We start from the raw sequence: 21,590 nt of genomic DNA, 5'->3' as shown, positions 1-21,590 counted from the left end.
GAAAGCTAAGAAATAGACCTTTTCACAGTAAATATTGATTGTGAGTAATTTAACTTGATTTTGAGCTATAGTTTCCTTTTATAGGAATTCTTTTTAAATGTGAAGGATATTCTTCGAGCTCCCACTGATTTGACAGGCCAGTTTCAGAAATGGGAAAGCCAGGAAGCAGAGCTGAACAAAAAGTGAGTGGAGCATTCCTACTCTCTGTGAATAACCATTGTGTAGATGCATGTTTCATAACCTCTCAGTTTGTGGTAAGTTAGCTTCCAAATTGCTATTCCTCTTTGGAAATATAGTAAATAGAAAACTCAGCTGAAACACAGGGAGAAGAGAGCAATACTGTAAGAATATAGTCAATACAGGAAGGTACTAAATAAGTAAGTTGGTCTGCTTGTAAAAACTGGTATTAAAAAGTCAGTTGCTGAAAAGAGATATGTATTATTTATTTATATTTTTGGACAGTTGTTGCCAGTTAGATTATCCTGCCTGCCTTTGTTCATAGAAGCAAACCAATAGTCCTGATGATGCCTTTCTCTTGCTCATCTGTTTTTTCTTCAAATGTAAGCTATGGCCAACAAAAGATTATCTCACTTCTAGGTTCCCTTTACTCTTCTAACAGAAGTTCTTCAGAGTAGATTGGAGAAATTCTTCAGAGTAGACTGCAGATACTTTTGACGTGAACAGTAAAAAAAAAAAATTTTTTTTCTTCTTAGTTTTTACGACAAGAAGGCAGCAATTCATGAAGCACTGTGTGACAATATTGATACTCGCTCTGTCTTAGAAGAAATGCGTTCATTAGTCAGTCAGAGTAACTCCTATATTGCTGCAAAGAAATCTTCCAGACAAATGCCAAACAGACTTCTTTTAGAAAACATCAGTTCGTATCTCACTCAAATGCTAAAGGTATGTAATAGCAAGTATTAAAATTGCTATTGCACTGTGCAATTACTACTGTTGTATTTTTCAAGTATGTAGGGACCTGTATGGTCTTTGTTTAAATCTTGCAGGAAACTAGAGACCTTCCCTTCCCCTGCCGCACCCAAAAAAAACCCCAATTTGCAGTGCTTGTTGCAGCAGGAACCATTTGGAGCCCTTTATTTTATGTTTTAATTGTATTGAATGTTTTCTTGAATAGTAGGAAGCCCCTCATACATGCAAGGAAAATTAGACAGTTGAAAAAAATATGAAGTCCTATTATCAAATCTTACGGTGTTAAAGCTAGTTTTGAAAGCCAAGGATTAGTATGCTGTATCAATTTAAAAAAAAAAAAAAAACAGAAAATTTCTTACTAGAGCAGTGAATTGTGGGTTAAACCAACTAGATGGTTTTGAAACTCTAGTACATAATGATTTTGCTTAGTTTTCACATACCTGTTACTTAATGTACACAACTTTTTTTTTTCTCCCCCCTTGACCAGATATTTGGTGCCATAGACAGTGATGATGCAATTGGGTTTCCTGTTGGAGGAAACAGTCAAAACGTAAATGTAAGTGAAGGACAAAGTACTCTCTGCAAAATTACTCTGTATTCTTTTGTAGTCCTTTGAAAGCTTACATTGGATAAAGTGATTACATTACTGACACGTAGCTGAATTCTGTTCTTGCATTTTTTAACATTTTTGAATCTACAGCAATTAATTGGCTTAGGAGGCAGAATTTTTTCTTTTACAACAGTGGCTTTTTTATTGCTTTATTTAGTTTAATGAGAGACAAATTGGATGGCAACCAGGAAAAGAATTATCTTGTCTTCTGAGTGATGAGTCTGGTTAGGAAAACCACATGTTGACTATAGATAGTACATGCTAGAAAAGACTCATTACAAGCATTTATATGTTAATTAGTCTCAAAAATATAATTATACCGATTAAAGATCCTTGTGGTACACCAAACACCAGCCTGGAGGCAGCTGGAATTTCATCCTCGTTTCAGTCTCTTTTTCTGATCTCATTTATAACCACAGAATTTATTTGGCTTTTGAAGGCTGTTTTGCTTTGGTCACCGAGCAGTACCACTGTGGTGCAGAATTTTCCTGGGAATACTTGGGAGAAGCCTAATGAAAGTGCTCATGGACCCTCATGTGCTCATGTAATAGTAGTGACATTTCATGGGGCTTGCATGAGAAACAACTGCATGTGAAAAACTGTCAACCTTGCTCTTTGTTCATGAAGAATTTTTGATGTGAAAAATGGCAGTGATTTGTCCAATATTTTTCTTTACTTGCAGCATCTGATATCTAGTAGCTTCTAACGCCAGTCTCGTACAGTCTCACATTCAAAGATGTGAACACCATGCATTTTTTTTGTTCCTCCATAAAAATGAATAATTGACGTTTGTGGTGTAACAAAAAAAAAAAACACCGTATAATCACCAAAGGAAAAAAAAATTGCTTGTGATTGAAGAATGTGAATGAACGTCTATCTGATATTTGCCTGGGCAAGTACTTACGTTGTAGTGCTGTGGAAACCTTCAGTAATGATATAACAAGGAGGGTAAGGAAGATGCTGAGCATTCCATTCAAAAACCCATCAATAGTGAATTTTAATTTAGTGCAGAGTTATTCTGAATTTGAGAAGAAAAGCAGCACCTTGACACTTATCTTTTTAGGGAAAATAAAAATCAAATCCATATTTAACACTCCAGGCAGTGTTTACAACAGATATGCTTTACAGAAGGATATGCAATAGCTTGGAACATGAAGCTAAGCCTTTCTCTCTCCTAAAATAGCACTGTCAAGGTTAGTAGGATCAAGAGAATCTGGTGCAGAAGGGGGCTTTTAACACCTGTTAGTAAAATCCATGTAATTTTTATAGTTCTTGGTTTTGTGTACAATGTCAATTCAAGGAATACCAGCAGCCAGGTATCCCGGAGCAGCTGGCTTTGCTTTTCGCAGGAGGAAACTTCCATTTTTACCCCCTAAGAAATTATTGATTTTAAGGGTTATAATATTAAGATGTTTACAATCAAAAATGGTTTGGTTTTGCCATTAAATATACCCTCTTTAAGTCTTCCACGGAGATACTTCTTCTTAGCAAAAGCTACCAGGTGAACATTCGAGGTTGGAAAACTTCTCATTAGTTACAGAAGGCTGTGGATCAGGCTTGTTGTTTCTTTGTCCAATCGAGATGAAGGAATCAGTAGATCTGAAAGTCATTATCTCCCAAAAAGGCGCAATCCTCTTTAAAAACCTTGGAAGAATGACGAGTCTAATAATCACAATTCAGTAATTTACTGGAAAGGGGAGCGGAAGAGACTTGAAGCAGGAAAATCTCAGATTTCAGAGTCTCATTTTTCAAATGAATTAAGCATTGCTATAAGGTTAATTATTCTGGAAATCAAAATCTTTCATCTTTAGATGTCTGAAACATAACGAAGTGGTAACAAGACATGCTTTCGTGATGCCACTTCATTTGCATATCTCAAGCTAGTCTGAGTAGAGCGCACAGTGGAGAAGCGACTGTTGCTCAGTTTCCAGAGTCTGTTCTTTCTGCTGAGCCTGTCAGCCCAGGTTCCAATTGTGAAGCTGGTTTTATAGCATGATTTTTCATTTGTGAAAAGTTTTAATTCAGCCCCTCGGTTTGTTTGATATGGATGGTTTTAGAGTATAACAGACTATTGGACCTGTTGATTGCACAGGAGTTTGTCATGGAGATGTAACAGGTGGGTAAAGAGATGTGGAAACTGTAGACAAAACAAAAGTGTAAATATTTTTTTCCTTTCCCTAGCCTGCCCTTCAAAGAGATGAAACTTTTAATGTAACCAGTCCTATTGGTGCCCAGATTCTCATCTTGGAATTCCAGAGAAGTGTTGGCAAGCAGCACTATCCTATAGTTATTTTTGTAGTTGTTCACTGCTGTTCACTAATTGCTTGCTGTTGCCCTTCACTACCATTGAGAGCAGGATTCTCAGGACATTCCTGTGAGCTTTCATATTTTCCCACGCCTGAAATTATTCAACGCAAACTTTCCATTGCTTTTTTTTCGGGTGAAGTATGGAATAGGGACAAATGCACAATTAGGATAACTGAACTTCTGAGGACTAGATCTGTATTCTAATAAAAATAAGTCTTAACTTGAGTTGTACCTGGTATTATTTCTGACGAGCAGTTTGACCTACATAAGATATCTTCAGAACATGAAGGGGCAAATTCATCTGGGTGTAGCTCTCCAGTATAGCCTTGGCAGCTGTTCTCATCCTTGTACTGCATTTTAATTATGCAGCCTATAGCATAGCCCTCTGAAACGGATGTATCTGCATAACTGAAAGGAGAAGAAGAAGGAATAGGGAGAGTAGAAGTTCTCAAGTTGGTGTCATCTGCTCGAAGGCAAAATAGCTAGCGCAAGTCATTGTCTCTTGACATCAATAGAGCAATGACAATTTGTATCGATACAGATCTGCCCTGAGGGTTGACTTCCACCCAAAAGCTCATAAATATAAAGTGGATAAAGCATGATTTAAATCTAAATTCCAAATAGCTAATTTAGAAATAATTCTTCCGCAGATTGAATCTACAGTGATGCCATACCTACAAGTCCTTTCTGAGTTCAGAGAAGGAGTGCGACAAATTGCTAGAGAGAAGAAAGGTGAGAGTTTTTGCTTTTTCCAGGATTGTTGCACCTGAGACTGAGAGGTGGTAGGAGTGAACCCCGGGAGGGAGGATCCAATGGATAAAATCTCTCTTTGCTTAGAGAATAAAAGTAACGTATGTCTTCCTGTGTGTTCAAAATTAAACCAGAATTGCTTTGAGTGTGCACATCACTGCTGCATGTCTCTCTGATCTAGAAAACGCTTTCACAAGCTGCTAAACTTGTTTCCTTTTAACTTCTTAAGGAATCCAAAAGTTTAGGAGGGAAGAAGTTTTTCTAGACCAGAGCACTCCATGCTTTCCAGGCATGAGAGTAGCGATGCTCTCTCCCCTTGGGATCTTGCATTCTCTAAAAAGTGTAGAGTGCTACACTATGATACTGTCTGTGTTTAAATAGCCAGAGATGTTCCTTCCTATTTGTTAACACAGTTGGAATTGTAGCTCTCCAGAGGGTAATACAGCGCTCTCTTTAGAGAATTCATCCGAGTGTTTGCTGGAGGTTGTTTTGGACTTTTTTTTTTTTTTTCCTCCTTTGAAAAGCTTTGATCGTGCTATTTGTTGGCAGCAGAACTATGTAGTGTTACAAATGTTGTTCCGTTAAGCCCTCTTTGATATTATGGGTCGATTAGTTTCTAATTAAGTTCTTATTATTTTCTGCTGTTCCCTGTGGATTTTTACGCATCTTCAATTTGTATTTGATTCTCGTTTTCTTTAATTTTTACACTCTAGTTTATACTTGAAGGCCAAATAAGGAGATATATATAAATGTCTATGTTTATTATATAGAGAGAGATTTAACATAAAACATATACCTATAGGCCTAATTGATGCTGAGAAACAGGCTTATTAGTTCCAATAGCAAATATTTCATGTGATTTTAATTAATTCAAGAAGTTTGTGTGTATATCCTCCACCTAAAATGTGGCCCCTGGCCTCTTAATATTTAAAAAAATACTTGTTTTATATGAGGCTTTTTTCCTGGCTTGAGCAAGGTGATAGAGCTAAGCTCATTTTTAACAGTTTTAATGTCTGAATGTCATGGGGCTGCTTGGAGGGCGTTTTTAGGAGAAGGTACTTAGTACTGGACCACTTACCTTCCAAGTGAGAAACTCAAGTGCAGTATTGTTTTTCTGGGGCCTCAAATAAATTGGGGAGTCGGAATAGAGCTATCTGGTTGGGGTACAGAGAGGTTGTACAAATTTGCAGTTTGACCGGAGGGGAACCTCTGACCAAACTGTTTGATATATGGAAGCTAGGTGATGGCTGAGGGTACCTGCACAGACATGCTACTGATTTGCTTCCTCCATTAAATTCTTACCCATTAAATTCCTGCCTGCAGGAAATGTGAAATTACTGTAAGAGTTGTTCTGATTAATAGCTGGGGATATTGCCTCTACGCGGTTGTGAGTGAAGGGAGTTTCCTCTCATAGCCAAATCCTGGCAGAATGAAGTTAAATATGAATTAGCGTGTTTTGTATTGCTCTAATTACTCTTAGTGGCTGAATAAAAGGTATGTCTCTTCTGTAAAACCTGCACAGTAAAAAACAATTGTCCCCATCCCTATATATAAAATATAAAAGCATTTCATAGCATAACCATTTATAAAACTATATTTTTCAGTGGGAATCAACGTGTATGTACCCTACCGAAATTTTAGTATCAATCCAGAATGGCTAACATTCAAATATATTGATAAAATACATTCTCTCTTTTATAAGCTTATTAGTATCTAAATAGGAGACCTGCACCAATCATTTGCATTTGAATCTTGACTGATGAATATGAAAGGAAATGATGATGAGTGGAAAAAGGAAAATAATGCCTTATCTGTACAAGGGAAAGAAATGCAGAAAGCTTTTGCAAAAGACCTTGATCGTTGGTTGTTCAGAGCTTCACTACGCTGTGCATCCTTAAGTTTTACTGGAGTACGTGGCCAATTGCAAAGACCCCTGTCTCTGCAGGGACACATATTGCTGTTCTAGTGCAGCCCCTGATGCTGCTTGGGAAGACTTTTTGTTGGAAGCGAATCGGTATTCAGATGTTCAAACAGGCACAATTCTTTGTTGTTGGTGGTTACTTACCTTGGGACATCTGCTTAAATCGACTACCTTGTAGTAAAGGGGTCTATTACTGCACTCTGCCTGCCCCTTTGTTTCCTACCACTGATTCTGTTGCCATGAGTTGTAAATGCTGGGTCTTGCTCCGGGCTACTTCTGGGACGCAGCGGGAAACCCTCTGCCCTCCTCCTAATATATCCTGTTGACAGGAAGTGGGACAAGTCTTGCCTGCTCTTGTCTTTGCTGCTGGCCTTAACAGCTAGCATTTGCAAAAGGCTTTTTTAAACTCCTCCTTTTCCTTCCCACTACAGTAGAGAGGAAACAGCACATCACCTGTTTCACATCCAAGACTCTGTGCCTTGAAATGCACAGAAAACGTGCAAGTAGGGCTGGGAAATAGTCACAAGTTCATAGATTGCCTAGGCTCCAGTTCATTCTTAGCCTACAGTGTCTTCATGGGCATTGATGATGAAGCATCATCTCGCTATTCTCCCCCTCACTGTCCCTTCAGTGAGGATAACCGCTTATGACTTGGGGCAGCCCATAAACAACTCTCTGCCAATCCCTAAACGTCCCTGTGCCCGGGAGGTGGCACATACAAATAATAGGCACGTTTCAGCCCTAAGAACTACTGCATTGACTCCCGTGGATAGCAGAGGATGCGTCCTTTCATGAATTATGCATGTTTTGTGTATACATTTCTTATCCTTCTCTACCTTGAAGGATTTCTTTTTTTTTATCCTTTCAATTATTCATAGTTTCAGGTAAGTAAATATTTATCACTGAACAGATACTGTTTTATTATATAAGCAGTGGGTGCATCTGATACGTTCTTGACATGACATGCTTAATTCCTTCACCTAGGCTAGAGTCAATGTCTTCTAGTATTAGCAGCTAATGAGGTAAACTTATCCCTGGCTTATCTTAATTGGCTTCTTTAGAATCACATCAAACATGAGTGTGGTTCACTGTGTATACCAGCTCTGGATGAAGAAAAATAAATACTTAGCTGATGACAGACAGAACTGCTCCTATAAAATGCAATACTTTGATGTACAAAGACAGAGTCATTCTGCTGATTCCCTAGAAAAGAGTACTCCACAATGTGGTAGGGTGGCCATTCCATTTCATGGTAGTCGGGTAATCAGTGCTTTGTCTTCTGTTAAACTCTCTGAGGCTCTAAGAACTCTGGAACAGGTAAAGACCTGGGGATGGTACTTATATCTACTGGTATGGGCAGCATTTACATACAAAAAGAGTCTGGATTAGTGGCTTCTAGTGCCTGAATTATTACCTTTGAGACCCTTATTACTTCTTAGGTTTAACCAACTGAGACAGTTGATGAAAGGGAGAACGCTTATTAAAAGCACATGGTATGAACTAGCCTAAGTATATATTTTTGTCACATTTGTAACTGTTTTCTTCTGAATATAAGACTATATTAAAAATGCTACTGAATTAGGTTCATAACAGCAGCATACAGGGTCCTCTGGATGCATTTAATTCTTCTTGATTTCTTAACTGCTCTGCCACTTCTCAGCTGATAGAACTTTTCTCTACTATATGATGATTTGTTTGCCTCTTAAGGTTTAACAGCATCTATTTCAGCTGAATTTTGAGTTCTTAATCACTTGTTGTCTTTAAAGACTCTTTAAGTTTGCAAGGAAAAAAGAAAATGTTAGTCATGGTGTTCTGATCACCTTACAGAAAGCTAAATCAAAACCGTACGCTGCAACTGGCATGCTTGAAAAAGGCTTGGTCAAAATTGGCGCTGAACAGAAAAGCAACAGAAAAGATAACTGTCCACAGGACCAGAAGACATTTGCATTAACATTGCACTGACAAATGTCAAAACAATAAAATAATAGCCCTTGAAAAGCACGTCTAGTTAATGAGCTTTTTAAAAAATGTCTGGAGAAAGCTTTCTTCAGGGTGGAAAAACATGTATTGCAATGTCGTACAATAAATGTGTTTGTTAGCGGTAAAGGATTTTGGTTTTCAAATGATTATGTTCCTAAACTGAGCTCTCATAACGGTTTTCAGGAGCAATGAGGGTATCTTGGAAGAAATGTATAAATTCCGCATCCCTGCAAAGAAGTATGCTGCTTCTCTCCGTAGCTGAAAGATGGCAGAACTTACTTAAAATGTTGGTCACTTTAAAACAAAACAAAAGTCCTTTCTCTGGTCTATGTAAGAGAGCGCCAATTTCTTAACTGCACGTAAATAAAAATGTAGCAGAATAGAAGTATGTTTTCATGAAATGTTGCTTCTGTAAATGTATTTTTCCATGCACTCTAGTAACTGAAGTGCTGCAGTTGAGTGACGCTCTTCGGGATGACGTCCTTCCTGAACTGGGTGTTCGATTTGAAGATCATGAAGGTACACGATTATATGCCTGGCAACCTTGTAGGTAGTTGTTTTTGTCATCTTGTTATTTTCTTAAGCTATGGGAAGACGCCAATATGTCAAAGACTAATCTGGAATAATACAACAAACTTGAGGACTGCAAAACTTCAGCACATCTTGTTTCTGATGTATAAAGGTATACTGTATAAATTTATATTGGAACTTTTAGAGAGTAAAAAGGTACATTGGAATCTTCTTGTGTAGTAGTACCTAATTGCTTATCAACTTTTGAGTAGTCATTCAGTTGTATTTGCATCCAGCTTTGCGGAAGAAAAGTTGTCATAGGGTATATAAATATCTTTGCTTTACTCACGTATTGGAAACTCATTCATTTGTTTTTGCTTCTTCAGGGCTTCCAACTGTGGTCAAATTAGTGGATAAGGACACATTATTGAAAGAAAGAGAAGAAAAGAAGAAGGTTGCTATTTTAAGCATTTAACATTTTTCACGTGTAAAGTAAAGATATAAGCTATGGATGGTTTACAAATCATCAAGGAAATACTAAAGGGAAAAAAAAAACTTAACACATTAGCAATGTGTAAAATAACATACCAGAACTGATATTAAAACTTGAGTGGTGTTCAGGAAAAGGATTTTTGAAAGAATAGTTGCTTGAAAATCTTCTGTAGGATATAATGAATACTTCTAAATTTAAAAAAGATCTTTTATATAAATGAGGGTATTTTGAGTATTGCATACATGTTGCCTTATCTCTCTGGAAGACTGATTCCAATGAGAGATTGTTCTGACTTCTTTCATCTGTACAAAACGAAGTTGACATTTTCCATAAAAGTAGACTGTATTTATTTGATGTGTGAGAACAAAATGCCATGGCTAAATCGTAACTAACCTAGCATTGATGAGTGAGATATTCAGGGTGTAGGGACAAGAATTCTCATGTTACTATGTAATTAAAGATTGTGAATCCTAGTTCAGATGCACAAGGGCTGCACAGCAACCCTTTCTGGCTCTTCCTAGCGTTGATGTTTGACTTTGCAACATTTTAAAGCAACATTGCATATGTCTGCCTTCAGTTCTAACAAATAATAACATTCCATCATGACTAGAGATGTTTGGAAGACTTTCCAAGATTTTTCCTTCCCTGAGGACTTTTTTTTTTTTTTCCAAGGGAAAAGTAAAATTTGTTTTCAGCCAACATTTCAGATGTTTTCGTCAAAAACGCACTTGAGGACAGTTTGTATATAGGTGCTGAGTGGAGCCTGCCGCTAAAATACCTTTTCCCTGGCAACTATATTCTGTTCAATACTGACAGAACCCTTAAAGAACTAACAGGTCTTTCCTGAGTAAGGGTAGGATAAGATTTTTCAGAGGCTTATAACTTAGCTAAAGTTGGATAGTTATTTCCCTAGGAACATCAAGGGATACAACTGCTCCTCATGGAACTCTAGTGTCCCCGTGGGCAAGGGCTTTAATTACCAGGGAAAATTGGTGGTTTGTTTTTGTTTGTGTTTTAAATGTTTGCACAACACTTTTCCCATGAAATTGCAGGACCCTTTCTTTTGCAGATTTTCTTTCATGGCTATATGCATAGGATGCAAAACGCATTAGGAACAGCTGAAACGGTTTTAGCTGTGAATAAAAGCAAATGAAAACAAAATCTTACAATGGGAAATATCAGACAATCCTAATTACAAGGCTTAGTATTTTTACCGGAGGTCATGCTACCAGTTCTGTCCATAATTAGATATCCAGGGGAGCTACTGACTCAGGTTTATAGAAAACAACCAACTGAAGTAGCTGCCTTTTACTTGTTAATACTACCTGTCGTAGGTTGAAGAAGAGAAAAAAAGGAGGAAAGAAGAAGCAGCCAGGAAAAAACAAGAGCAGGAGGTAAGCATTCAGATCATTTTAATCTGGTTTTGAAGAAAAGTCTTGGTAGCAGTAGTCACATGCAAGAAAGATTACATTAGAGCTCAGCCTTTCTGCCCAGCCTCAACTGGACCTCCCTTTTTTTTTTTTTTTTGTCTGCAATGTTCTGCTCGGAATGACTTTTACCTGAAATTTTAGATTTTGAGTATCAGCTCCTTGATGGCACCTATTTAAAAAAAAAAAAAAAAAAATCCAGCCATCTTTGAGAACAAGACTAAAGGTACTACTTCCTTAATTGCCAAAGTGGTATCTAACATTCCTGTTAGAGGAAAGTTTTGCTTGTCACTTGTTATTTTCTTTGCTCTCCAGGGTCATAGGTACATATGGACACAGGTCTTTTTAAGAATACACCTGTGCTTAAACTCTGGAATATCGTGCTTTGTAAAAACACATTTCACCTCCATAGTTAGAGAATTGCGATAGCTCAAAGGTTTTAGGCTTTGGGTGAGGAGTGGGCAGCTAGAGCAGATTAACTCATAAAAGGAAAAGATTGTTTGCTGAGCCGATGACTCTAACAATACAGGAAATAAGCTTCTGGGTAAAGAGAGGAAGTAAACTTTGAGAGAGTATCACTTACAGAGAGAGAAGTAGATAAATAGCATTTATCTTCCATGGATTGCATGGATAGCTCTTTTCAAAAAGGCGATTTCTTTGCATTAGGCATAAATCACTTGGAAAGGGTTCTGAGATGCGCTTGTTCACAAGTAAGTAAAAGTTTAGTTTATTTGCAATGCAGTTACTTGTATTCTGATCCTTCTGTGACCTGCATAGAACCTTGCTCTCATCAACAGGACAATGTCGAAAAAGATGGTTCCCTTTACAGTGAGCTCATTGCTGAATATTATTTGCTCACGGGTACTAATTCACTTTGTGCTTACACCTAGATAACTAAGGAGGTTTAGCAAACTATAAACATAATTTTTGGAGAGTATAAGCTGAAAGTTCCTTTTCACATAATAAACAATTGTGACTCAGATGCTTCTTGATCTGCCAATTATGATCTACTATTTCCCTTTGCACGCATTCGGGCATAGTTTTTTTAAAAAAAGACAGATTGTCAGTAATTCACTGATGCTAATGCAGTTAATGCATGTTTTATATTGCAGGCAGCAAAACTGGCAAAGATGAAGATTCCACCGCACGAAATGTTTAAATTGGAACATGACAAATATTCCATGTTTGATGAAAATGTAAGAATTGGAGACTTTCCTGTGGATGGGGAGAGGTTTTCCTTCTGTAGCTGTACATATTCAGTTGAATGTGTACATAGCTGATCCTGTTGCAAAATTTCTAAAGCACATGGCAGAAGGAGAGAAAGAGGAGAAAATACTAATTTTCTTGCACATAACTTGCATTGGGGAGCAAGGTTATCTAACTATTAGCCATCATTTCAGGGATACTTTCATGCTGCGTTAGTCTCCTTTGGCCATCCTAGCGCAGAGCAAGAATTCCCTTTAGGTACTGTGAGTAGCAATCCGCATGATATTCATTCACAGATTTATTAAAATAGCTTGTTGCAAGGCAAAGTGTACAGCTGTACAAACTCCCTGACTCTGTCAAAACTGATGGTAACAGCCATGTTTTTCAGAGATGCCCTGTGCTTCCTTTTTAGGTGTACCCTTTGTTCCTTTCTCCCCTGGAAAGGGTCTCTGAGGGAGCTGTACTGATAACTTTGCTCAGGTTGCTCCCCTTTAGCATTAAAGGGGTTACTTGGAAAACAAAGCACTGTTTCTTCAGGGCTTAATCTGGGACATTGCTCCTATTTCTTCCTGTCGTCTTTGACAGTGCAAATTCAGGCCCTGGGGACAAATAAGAATGGTGTGATGCAGAGAATGTAAATATTGGAAAATAAGCGTGCGAGCAAGAAGATCCACAAAAATATGTCATCATGGTTTTTCCATTCAGAGTACAAGCCTCTTACTGCTTTTGCTTAAAGCCTTTGATTTAATGTTCGTATGATTTTAAAGCGGTCTTTTAACCGTGTATTTAGGGGCTAAGTATTAGTTAGAACCTCTCTTAACTATAACTGTCTAGGAGTTAGTTGTGTAAGCTTCCTCTCCTCGGTAGAGATAGCCAGGACAGAAATGCCTGCTTTGCCCCTTCGTTAACTAGGGAGGGAGCACAGACAAGTAGTTAAAAGTAGTTGTCTAACTTCTAGGTGGCTAGAATTAGCAAAGATGCATCCCACCTGATAGTTTGTCATTAAGTATGACATTATTCCCCCATCTGATTAAAACATGATTCAGCTGGAAAGAACACAATTCCATAAGGAGCAAAAGCAGTCAAAGTGTCTGGAAGCCCATTTATCTTAAATACTCTTATTTTTAATATTCCAGGGATTTCCCACCCATGATACAGAAGGCAAAGAACTCAGCAAAGGACAAATTAAGAAGCTGAAGAAACTTTATGAAACCCAGGAAAAACTATACAAGGAGTATCTACAAATGGTTCAGAATGGAAGTGCAAATTGACAGTGACAGGACTTTTTCCAAAAGGCGAGTGTTGGGTCACCGTTGCAAATGCGAGCATATACTGATGCTCGTCTCTCTGTTTACACTTTCTATTATGTGCAAAGTAAAAATCCTGTTTACGTGGATTAATAATGTCATCTGGAAAGTCAATAAAAATCCATTCTTAAAAAAACCCAACATCTAATAATTTTATTAGCAACAACAGTGGCAGACTGAATAGTGCCCAGTTCTGTTTGGGAAGATGCTGCTTAGTCAGCAAATCCACATAAGGCTTCTTGTTGATTATAGCTGTCCAGGCTTCAGTTAATTTGTCCTGCGTACCCATCTCTACCTAATACCTAATGTAGCTTGCACTCTGGAGTAGGATACAGTAAGCAAAACTTACACTAAATGGAAGCTGAATAATTTGTCCCACACTAAGAATAGTAAGTATTTTCCAGACGATTTTAATATCGTTATGTAACAGGAAAAACTGAGAAGTTCCACTATAATACTCTAGCTGCTGTTATTAAAAACTCTCATAAGTATACCCAGGACACACTATAAAGTAGAAGCAAACAGTCCCTTCCATAGGGCTAGACTATAGAAGTCTGGACTCATTTGCAAAAGGGGACAGATCATCGTCATCTCGCTCAACTTGCAGTTGCAGTTAAGTGGGTAGGTACAAGGGAGATGTACCTGCACTGAACAAACAGGTGTGAAAGACACAAGTTGCTACGGGCAGGGGATGTGTTCTTGGAGTTGTCGCTTCAGGGAACAAAAGGGCTGCCCAAAGACAGAGGACCGTACCCACTTATTTATTCAGACCCAAGGGGGAAGTAACAGAGGGTTCCTGACTGAGATAGTTTGTAGATTGGCTTGCAACTAAGAAATACGACCATACGTCACTCATTATTCAAGACTGATTTTGACATGACAGTTTAACCAAGGACAGCTCTCTGTTGCTTAATAATAAATTTCACTGGCAGTACCGGCTACCCTTTGGTTATGAAATCGTACAAAATGTCTCACCCACTTCACAACTGCGTAATAGCTAAGTACCCAACATGCAAAATGATATTCACCATGTATTCTTAAGCCTCAAGATGTCTCACAAAAGGTCAAACGGTGAGTCATTGTAAAAACTGTGATATCGCTGTTCTCGCAACTCTTAGGTTCACGCTATGACCATTAGGCTATGCTCCTTCTCCTAGTTAAGAGTTATAAATATTTTTGCTCTCACTTTATCTTAATATATAACTTAAGTCTCAAGATGTACAGATTTGGAGTAACAGAAAGGCCTAGTAGTTTTTTGTCTAGTTTCCTAGAATTTGCCTTTGAAAACCTATGTAATGATGAGGTCAGCAAAACACATGCATCTTGTACACCGAGTATAAAATCTGCAGTACAGCGTACGTGCATGTGACCTTTGCGTAATAAAAAGAAAAGAGCTTATTTCACAACCGTTTTTTTGAAATGTATTTTACATAACTTCTCTTCTAACTTGCCATTACTAAGATGATCAAAAAACATTTAATTTTTGCATTCAATATTTGATGTATTCTGCTGATTTCTAATTAATTCTATAATCACTTGTTTAAACTGTACAGTGGTAGTTAGAAAGCCAGCCACGACTAAGAGGGCAACTTCTCCATCCTTTTGGTCTACGAACAGAAGAGGATTAGTTGCATTTGTACACCGTTCTGGGTTCTAACTCCTTCAGTGTTATCAGCTCGTTGCTTGTGAACGTCCTCTGTATTTGTAGGTAACGTGTTGGTCTCTGCTCTGCACTGTATTCTTTTTTTGTTTCATCTTTAATCTCTCCTCAAGCACAGATCCTATCTTGTTTCCCCCAGATGCATGTGCACTCAGGATATCCATGAAAGGATGGGATGTGCCTAGGCAGATCTAGTCATAAGATGCTGCTTCTCAGCCAGATGAGTTATCCCACTGGAGCCTCCCCGCGGTCCTAACTAGATTCCAGAGCTAGTTCTGCAAACGCTAGGAGTCCTAGACTTACTGAGTCATCTCTATATCCTCAGCATAGGCTTCAGTTGAGGTTAACTACCTTCCTGAACACGAACTACTTTTGAAATTACTTTTAAAATGTGACTAATTTTTGAAATTCACTTAACTTGAAGTAGTGACAGTCATTTGCTTAAAGAAATTCCTCTCTGGTGATCTGAGTTAGCACATGCTTCCCAAAAATGCAGCTAAACCTAGTTAGCACATAACTATGAAGAGGATGACTCTGTTAATCCATTGGTCTCCTGGATACTAATTTCCTTACACCATCTCTCTGATACTGTCTTCTGGTATGTCTTTTTCTCCTCCTGCTGTGTTCCTAGTGGAACCTCACCCACTCTATGGTTTGTCTACTACATCAATTTAGAGGAATTTGGAAAAATGTCATTTTTTCCTTCCCGACTGCTGCTTTTTGCTTCTGGGATAACTTTCCTTGCGTATGTCTTATGAGCATTTCAAGCTGCAGTCTCCACAGCTTATCCTCTGGTCTTTGCTTCTGTGTGTTTCCTATGCACACACTGCTTGCTTCTTCAAAATCTGTAACTCCATAGTTAGTCATGTCCCCCAAGCTCGGATAAGGTCTCTGACATATTTACTTTCCTGCTAAGAGTCATATTCTACCTCCAGTATTATTCAGCTCAGGCTTTCCTTTTGTGTATTTTGATTGACTCACACTTTTATATATATATATATATAAAAATATGTATAAAAAATATATTTATATATTATATGTACATATTTTTAAACTAAGATTTGAAAGAATCCTTATCTCAAACATCAGTGCTGCTAAAGTCATCTTTCTGTTCTACTACAGTACAAACTGTACTTCCCTGTCTTTGAATTCTTTTTGCACAAAATCAAAGTTTTTGAAGTCAATAGGGTTCTTTTCACAGATTTCAAAAGGATCAGAGCCTTTGAAATCCTCTCCTTTTCAGACCTGTCTTCAGTGTCCTGTGTGATCTCTGTTCCTCTTTATTGCTACTTTTTCTCCCCTACTTTTTAGTGTTTTGTCATTCTGTTTCTCCTTTTGGAAGCTGCCTCCTTCAAGAAAGCTTCTCACTTGACTCCTCCAGCAATAAAGCCCTCATAACCTTCCCATACTTGAACTGTTCTTTCCATACTTGAACGTTCTTCCATTTATGAATTTCTCTTCCTATATGTCTCAGTTTTCCTTGAGAAGCCAGCATTGTGAACAAGGAGAACGTCTGCTTCATAAGCATCTGTGAGTTGACAGGCCTAAGCATTGTCTATTTAGAAAGTTCAGTGCACACAAAGAGGTAACTCCAGTAGAGAGTTACCTCTTGCTGCTAAAATGCTTTACCTTGATGCATAGACAAACAGGAAATGACTTCATTCTCTCCAAACAAGATGAGACTTTTGCCCAAGTATGGAGTTCCTTTTTCCAAAAGCAGCAAGTGAATCAGAAAACAATGACCTTGGCGAAGAATCAGAAAAACAGATTTTGTCTCGTGGAGTTTGTATCAAAACACAAGCTCCAAAACTACTTCAGATCAGTTATTTTGATTCTCTAGGCAGCCACAGTTTAGCAAAAAATAATAGCATGTGCAGTGTCCCAGCAAAGGAAAGCTTGTTAGCAAACAAAGGAATGCTGCAAGCAGGTTTAGATATACACTGTTTAAGCAGACTTTCTGGAAGTAGGTGGGTCAACTGATCTATGCAGTCATTGAAATGCACAACACAATACCTCTTCCCTAGCAATCCATCAAGGTGTCACTTAAATGAATTCCACTGCACTGGCTTAGTGAGAGTGACTTGGCAGCCAGAAAAACAGAATGCAACAGCAATGGTCTGCATTCAATGTCTTCGTCGCCTGTCTCAGTAAAGAAAAGGGAAAGGACAGGCTCTAGTGTATTCTAAAACTTGTGATTAGATAGATAATGTGTATATGTACATATACACACACTGAAGGAATCAAATGTGGAATATGAATTTCTAAGCATTAAGAAAATAATCCCAATAGCAATGAAGTGTTGGATTTTTAAAAATATTTTCTGGAACATACGTGCACAGCTTGTTTTGATCTGTAGAAAATGAAGCTTTCTATTTTCCCACAGGGTTTTCTGGTTATCTCTGAGATTCTTTTCATGATTACTGTAATTTTTCTCAGTAACAATCAAGATAGCCACTGCGTTTTTGGGGGCCAATAAACCGTCTTTTTTTTAAGCTGCCATCTTTTGGGACGTGCAAGTATTACTGTCTCTTCCTGGGTGAATTCTGTCATTCAGCTGGGCATCAACAAGTGATTTTGAGCGTTCAGCTCAAAGCTTTGTTAAATAAATCTGATCTCTGGATGGGGAAGAAGCTTCCATGTTTTATGATCATGCAGGTATAAACTTACATGTCACAACGCTGAGACCTCTTCAGACTCATAGGTCACTTCTAAAACAGTATCTTTCTTTAACCTCTAAAACCACTCGATGTTTGTGACAAGAGAGCATATGACAGCAAACAGTTCAAATTAAGGGGAAATTGCAAAGCTGGTAGCTGGTATCTCAAATAATCTCTCCTCTCGCCCTCCCAAAAACTACTGCCTGCTTTGTTCAAATCTTAAATGTATTTTACAATTACTGAATTCTTTTGGGGAGGCAAGGGAGGGAGCGATACTAACGTCTGACTAGAGCACTGCAGCCTCAGCATTCTTTGAAGTTGCTTTCAAGTTATTTTTAACGTTACTTAAGTTAACTGCAAGTCGGAACGATTATGGCTTTTCCACGATTCATTTTGTAAGTGTGTTTTTTTAAAGTTTCCCATAGCCTCACATTAAAAGCATGCGGTACCTTTCTTCCCAATACATATTTAGTAATACTTACTTAGCAGTATCTCCATGTTGTGCTTATGCACCTACACTGGAATAAGCGTAAGGTAACACAGTGCTTTATTTGACACCTGTTTCCCATATAACAAACTAACACAGCTGTTTATGTTCTCTCTCTCTCTCTCTCTCTGAAGTCCAAAAATCCAAATCTCTCTTTGGGCTTCCTTTGTTGATGATGGAAGTCTATTAAAAAATCAAAAGCATTAATGCTCAAGGACATCACTGTTTTGGAGGTAAAGATTTATTTTATGGTGGCACCAGTGACCTGCGGATTATAGACTGCTGCATCCTCATCAGCCTAAACCTTTCAGCAGGATACAAATGTACAATTTGTTGCTGCAATAACCAAATTTTGCTGATGTATTTAATATTGCTCAAACAGCAGTCAGGCACCAATAGCACAAAACTGCCTATTGTCAAGATAATTTGAAACATTATCCCACAAGGATCTCTCTAGTCCTCCTCAAAAACTGCTTCTTACCAGCATAGTGTATAGGAACAAAGTAATCTCAAATATGTATGCGCTAACACTAGGCTACACCTCTGAACGCTGAAGATTGTGCCAATCTGGGTGTTGTCAGGAGGAAGTACTCGGCTAAGTTGGTAAGCCTGTCAGGGCTTCCTTTGCTTGTAACCTCGAGGGGACAAACACTGGATAGAAGCTGACATGAGAAGAAAGACTACCATCAAAGAATTTATCCACAGGCAGCAAGGCAAGGTAAAATAGTGTGGTGTTTCTTGGTTTTAACTGCATCCTTTCTGTGAAGTGCTGAAGGCCAAACTTGGAAGCAGCAAATACAGCTTCTGTGTTTTGCTCAGCATGCCTTTCAGCCTTTTGAGAGCTGTGAATACTGCTGCACTAATAAGAACAAGTTCCTCCATGCAGCTTCCAAACACAGTACTCCCATCACTCAGTTTGTTCAGATACTGGTAGAAAAATGTGTGAATTATCTGATCCGATCTTATTACCACCAGTCTTCATTCTTTACAAAGACTTTAAAGTCCCTAATTACATTGAAGATATTCTTTTTGATCTCTTTTTCCTAATGTTTATATTCGCTTTCCACCTTTCTGGGAACCCACAGATGCATTTTAAATGCGCCGATCAGCAAATCTCGGCCACATACAATATACCTGCAGCTTCTTTATCTATATTTTAAACTACGCTTTAACACTTTAAGGTGGTGGAGCTTGTTGGATCCACTTGAGCTCCCTCCTTTAAGATTACACAATTTCTGCTGCACAAATATGGAAAGGAACTTTTGCTCCTCTTGGTGATTTCGCAGGACATTTTCTATGCAGGCCACTGTAGCACTTGCATATTTCTCATCTCTCCTGACATAGGACAAATTAATTAAGAAGTGTATTAGCTATTTAGTACCAAGCCTCCACTTAGCAATGATCAAAGCACTTCTTGTCCCTGAAGAGTCATAGACAAACCAAATCTTATCTCTCAAAATGGGTTGTGAATGTCTGGCATGTCATTCAGTGAAACGGGTTTGCATTAATGCCCACCCAAGGGCAGAACACACAGCGCTCTCTCTCAGTGCCAGTCACAGATCTCAGCCTAAGCTTTCTCTCTAAAAACAGGTGTGTCAAGTGTATAGCAGCTCTGCCATCATCCCTTCTGTTTCTGTTTTGGTTCTCCAAGCTCTCCTGTCTGCTAGCCTGGGCGTTTAAATCAAGCCAGGGTGATTCAGCAAAAATCTTTTTGCAGCTCTGGCTCTCTGCAGGGCAGGAGCACCTGACAGCAAGATGACTCCACAGATTGTGCCTCGGCCACAGTCCTAAAGTCTGCCATCATGCTGCAAGAGGTTAGACACCAGTCAGCAAAAATCCCTCCTTGATCATGGAGGATTTATGCCTTTGGATTTAAAGTAATTTAAATGTATTTTACTTCAACATGAACGAAGAGAGAAAATACTTCCAGCACTCTGGCCTGTTTCAAGGCTTTCATAACTGGTCCAGAAGAAAGCAAATCTCTTTCTACAAGACCATCTGAGATATAATTTAATTCAGGGTTTGCAGCATTTATGAGAATAACTACATTAGCAAGAGAGGCACTAGCGCAGAGGCAGAAACTGCCCATCCCGCCACAGAGGCTGCAGTATTGCAACTAATAATCTGAACAGGGCTGCAATGTGATCCTGCAATAGCAGGAACGAGCAGCTACATCATGTACTCAAGCAAAGCTTGCTAAATCTTCATATGGCACAGTAGCTGACTCCAAACTTCTTTTGGGGAGCAAGGGAGAAATAGCTTTTAACAAATAGAGGTTAACAAACAAACCCAAAAACCCTGACAGAATACTTGACAGCTATGTATGAATCAGCAGCAAGAACAAAAATTTCAAGTATGAATAATTTCAGAAAAATCCTCCTTTCAGAGTTCATTATGGTCTCTTATGGACAAGTGACAATTAAGCGTAACTTAGTGATCATGAATGGAGTTGTCCCAAAATAAAGGTAATGAAAGCAAGAAGAGGCCGTTAACTTTTTGAAGTTCGGAGAAAGATTGGTTTGGATGGACAAGGAGAGAAGGCGGGAGCAAACCTTAGACCTGCCGCTGAGCCTGTCCTTGAGCTGGCCAAATCTGCTTGCTTGTGCTACTGACTCCCCAAAATTCCTGCAATACTTTAGCTGTTTGAGTAATTACTTTTTTTCTTTTATTATTGGTACCTGCTTTTAACTGATGATGCACTCATTAGTCCTGCCATTAAGTTCCTGCAATAACTGAATTAATCTAGTGTTAATGTAGTGATTGGTTGTTAATTGTTAAACATCAGTCCCATAATTTCAATGTTTCATCAGTGAAATGACTGTGACGATTAACCCTGGAAATTAATTACTGAAATCCAAGACTACGTTAGTAGACCTGTAGGAAATCTTTTTTTTTTTTTTGTTTTGAATAAGGAATCTAGTGATTCAGTAAAGGGTTAAATGCTTTTTCCTATTGAGTGAGGGGATTATTCATATGAACTCCAAGTGGCTCCAAACGCTAAAACCGCCTTGTTCTCAAGAGGACATTACAGGGCATCTGTTGCTCACGCATCCCCATACAAACACCGGCCTTTTGTTGTTGGTGGGTTTTTTTTCCCTCTCCTCTCTTCCTCAGGAGAGGGAATTACACCCGTACCTAGCCTTAGAAACAAAGCCCGAAAGCTTAAACATCTTTAAACGGGTGCTCCACCTGAAGCACCAGACAGGGCCTGTTCTTCCTCACAGGAAGCGCCGCGCCCGTTACCCAACGCCCACCCGCCGCCATTTTGCCCCGCCCCTGCCTCTGTCCCTTTAAGGACACGAGCCGCCCTGTCCCCCCTCTCCCCCCCCCCCGCGCGTCACGCGC

The 21,590-nt window shown here is 38.7% G+C and overlaps 1 protein-coding gene across 5 annotated transcripts in view; it reads left to right on the top strand.

The window, feature by feature from the left end:
• CARS1 (cysteinyl-tRNA synthetase 1) overlaps positions 1-14,932 on the top strand; it is a 34,825-nt gene extending 19,893 nt beyond the window's left edge. For 4 of the 5 annotated variants that reach the window (XM_068944835.1, XM_068944832.1, XM_068944833.1 and 1 more), the window contains 9 exons: positions 85-182; positions 714-903; positions 1,418-1,486; positions 4,498-4,579; positions 8,937-9,017; positions 9,395-9,462; positions 10,836-10,895; positions 12,041-12,124; positions 13,271-14,932. In XM_068944835.1, the coding sequence (XP_068800936.1) occupies positions 85-182; positions 714-903; positions 1,418-1,486; positions 4,498-4,579; positions 8,937-9,017; positions 9,395-9,462; positions 10,836-10,895; positions 12,041-12,124; positions 13,271-13,405 (867 nt within the window). In that variant the 3' untranslated portion in view covers positions 13,406-14,932. Of the gene's footprint in view, positions 1-84; positions 183-713; positions 904-1,417; positions 1,487-4,497; positions 4,580-8,936; positions 9,018-9,394; positions 9,463-10,835; positions 10,896-11,594; positions 11,639-12,040; positions 12,125-13,270 lie in introns of all 5 variants that reach the window. The other variant, XR_011141329.1, reaches the window with a different exon arrangement.
• The last annotated feature ends 6,658 nt before the right edge of the window (positions 14,933-21,590 follow it).

Source organism: Struthio camelus, chromosome 5 (assembly GCF_040807025.1).
Source record: "Struthio camelus isolate bStrCam1 chromosome 5, bStrCam1.hap1, whole genome shotgun sequence".
NCBI classification, from domain to species: Eukaryota; Metazoa; Chordata; class Aves; order Struthioniformes; family Struthionidae; genus Struthio; species Struthio camelus.
Note: the sequence above shows the minus strand (reverse complement) of the source record. Positions and strands in the feature narration are given on the sequence as shown.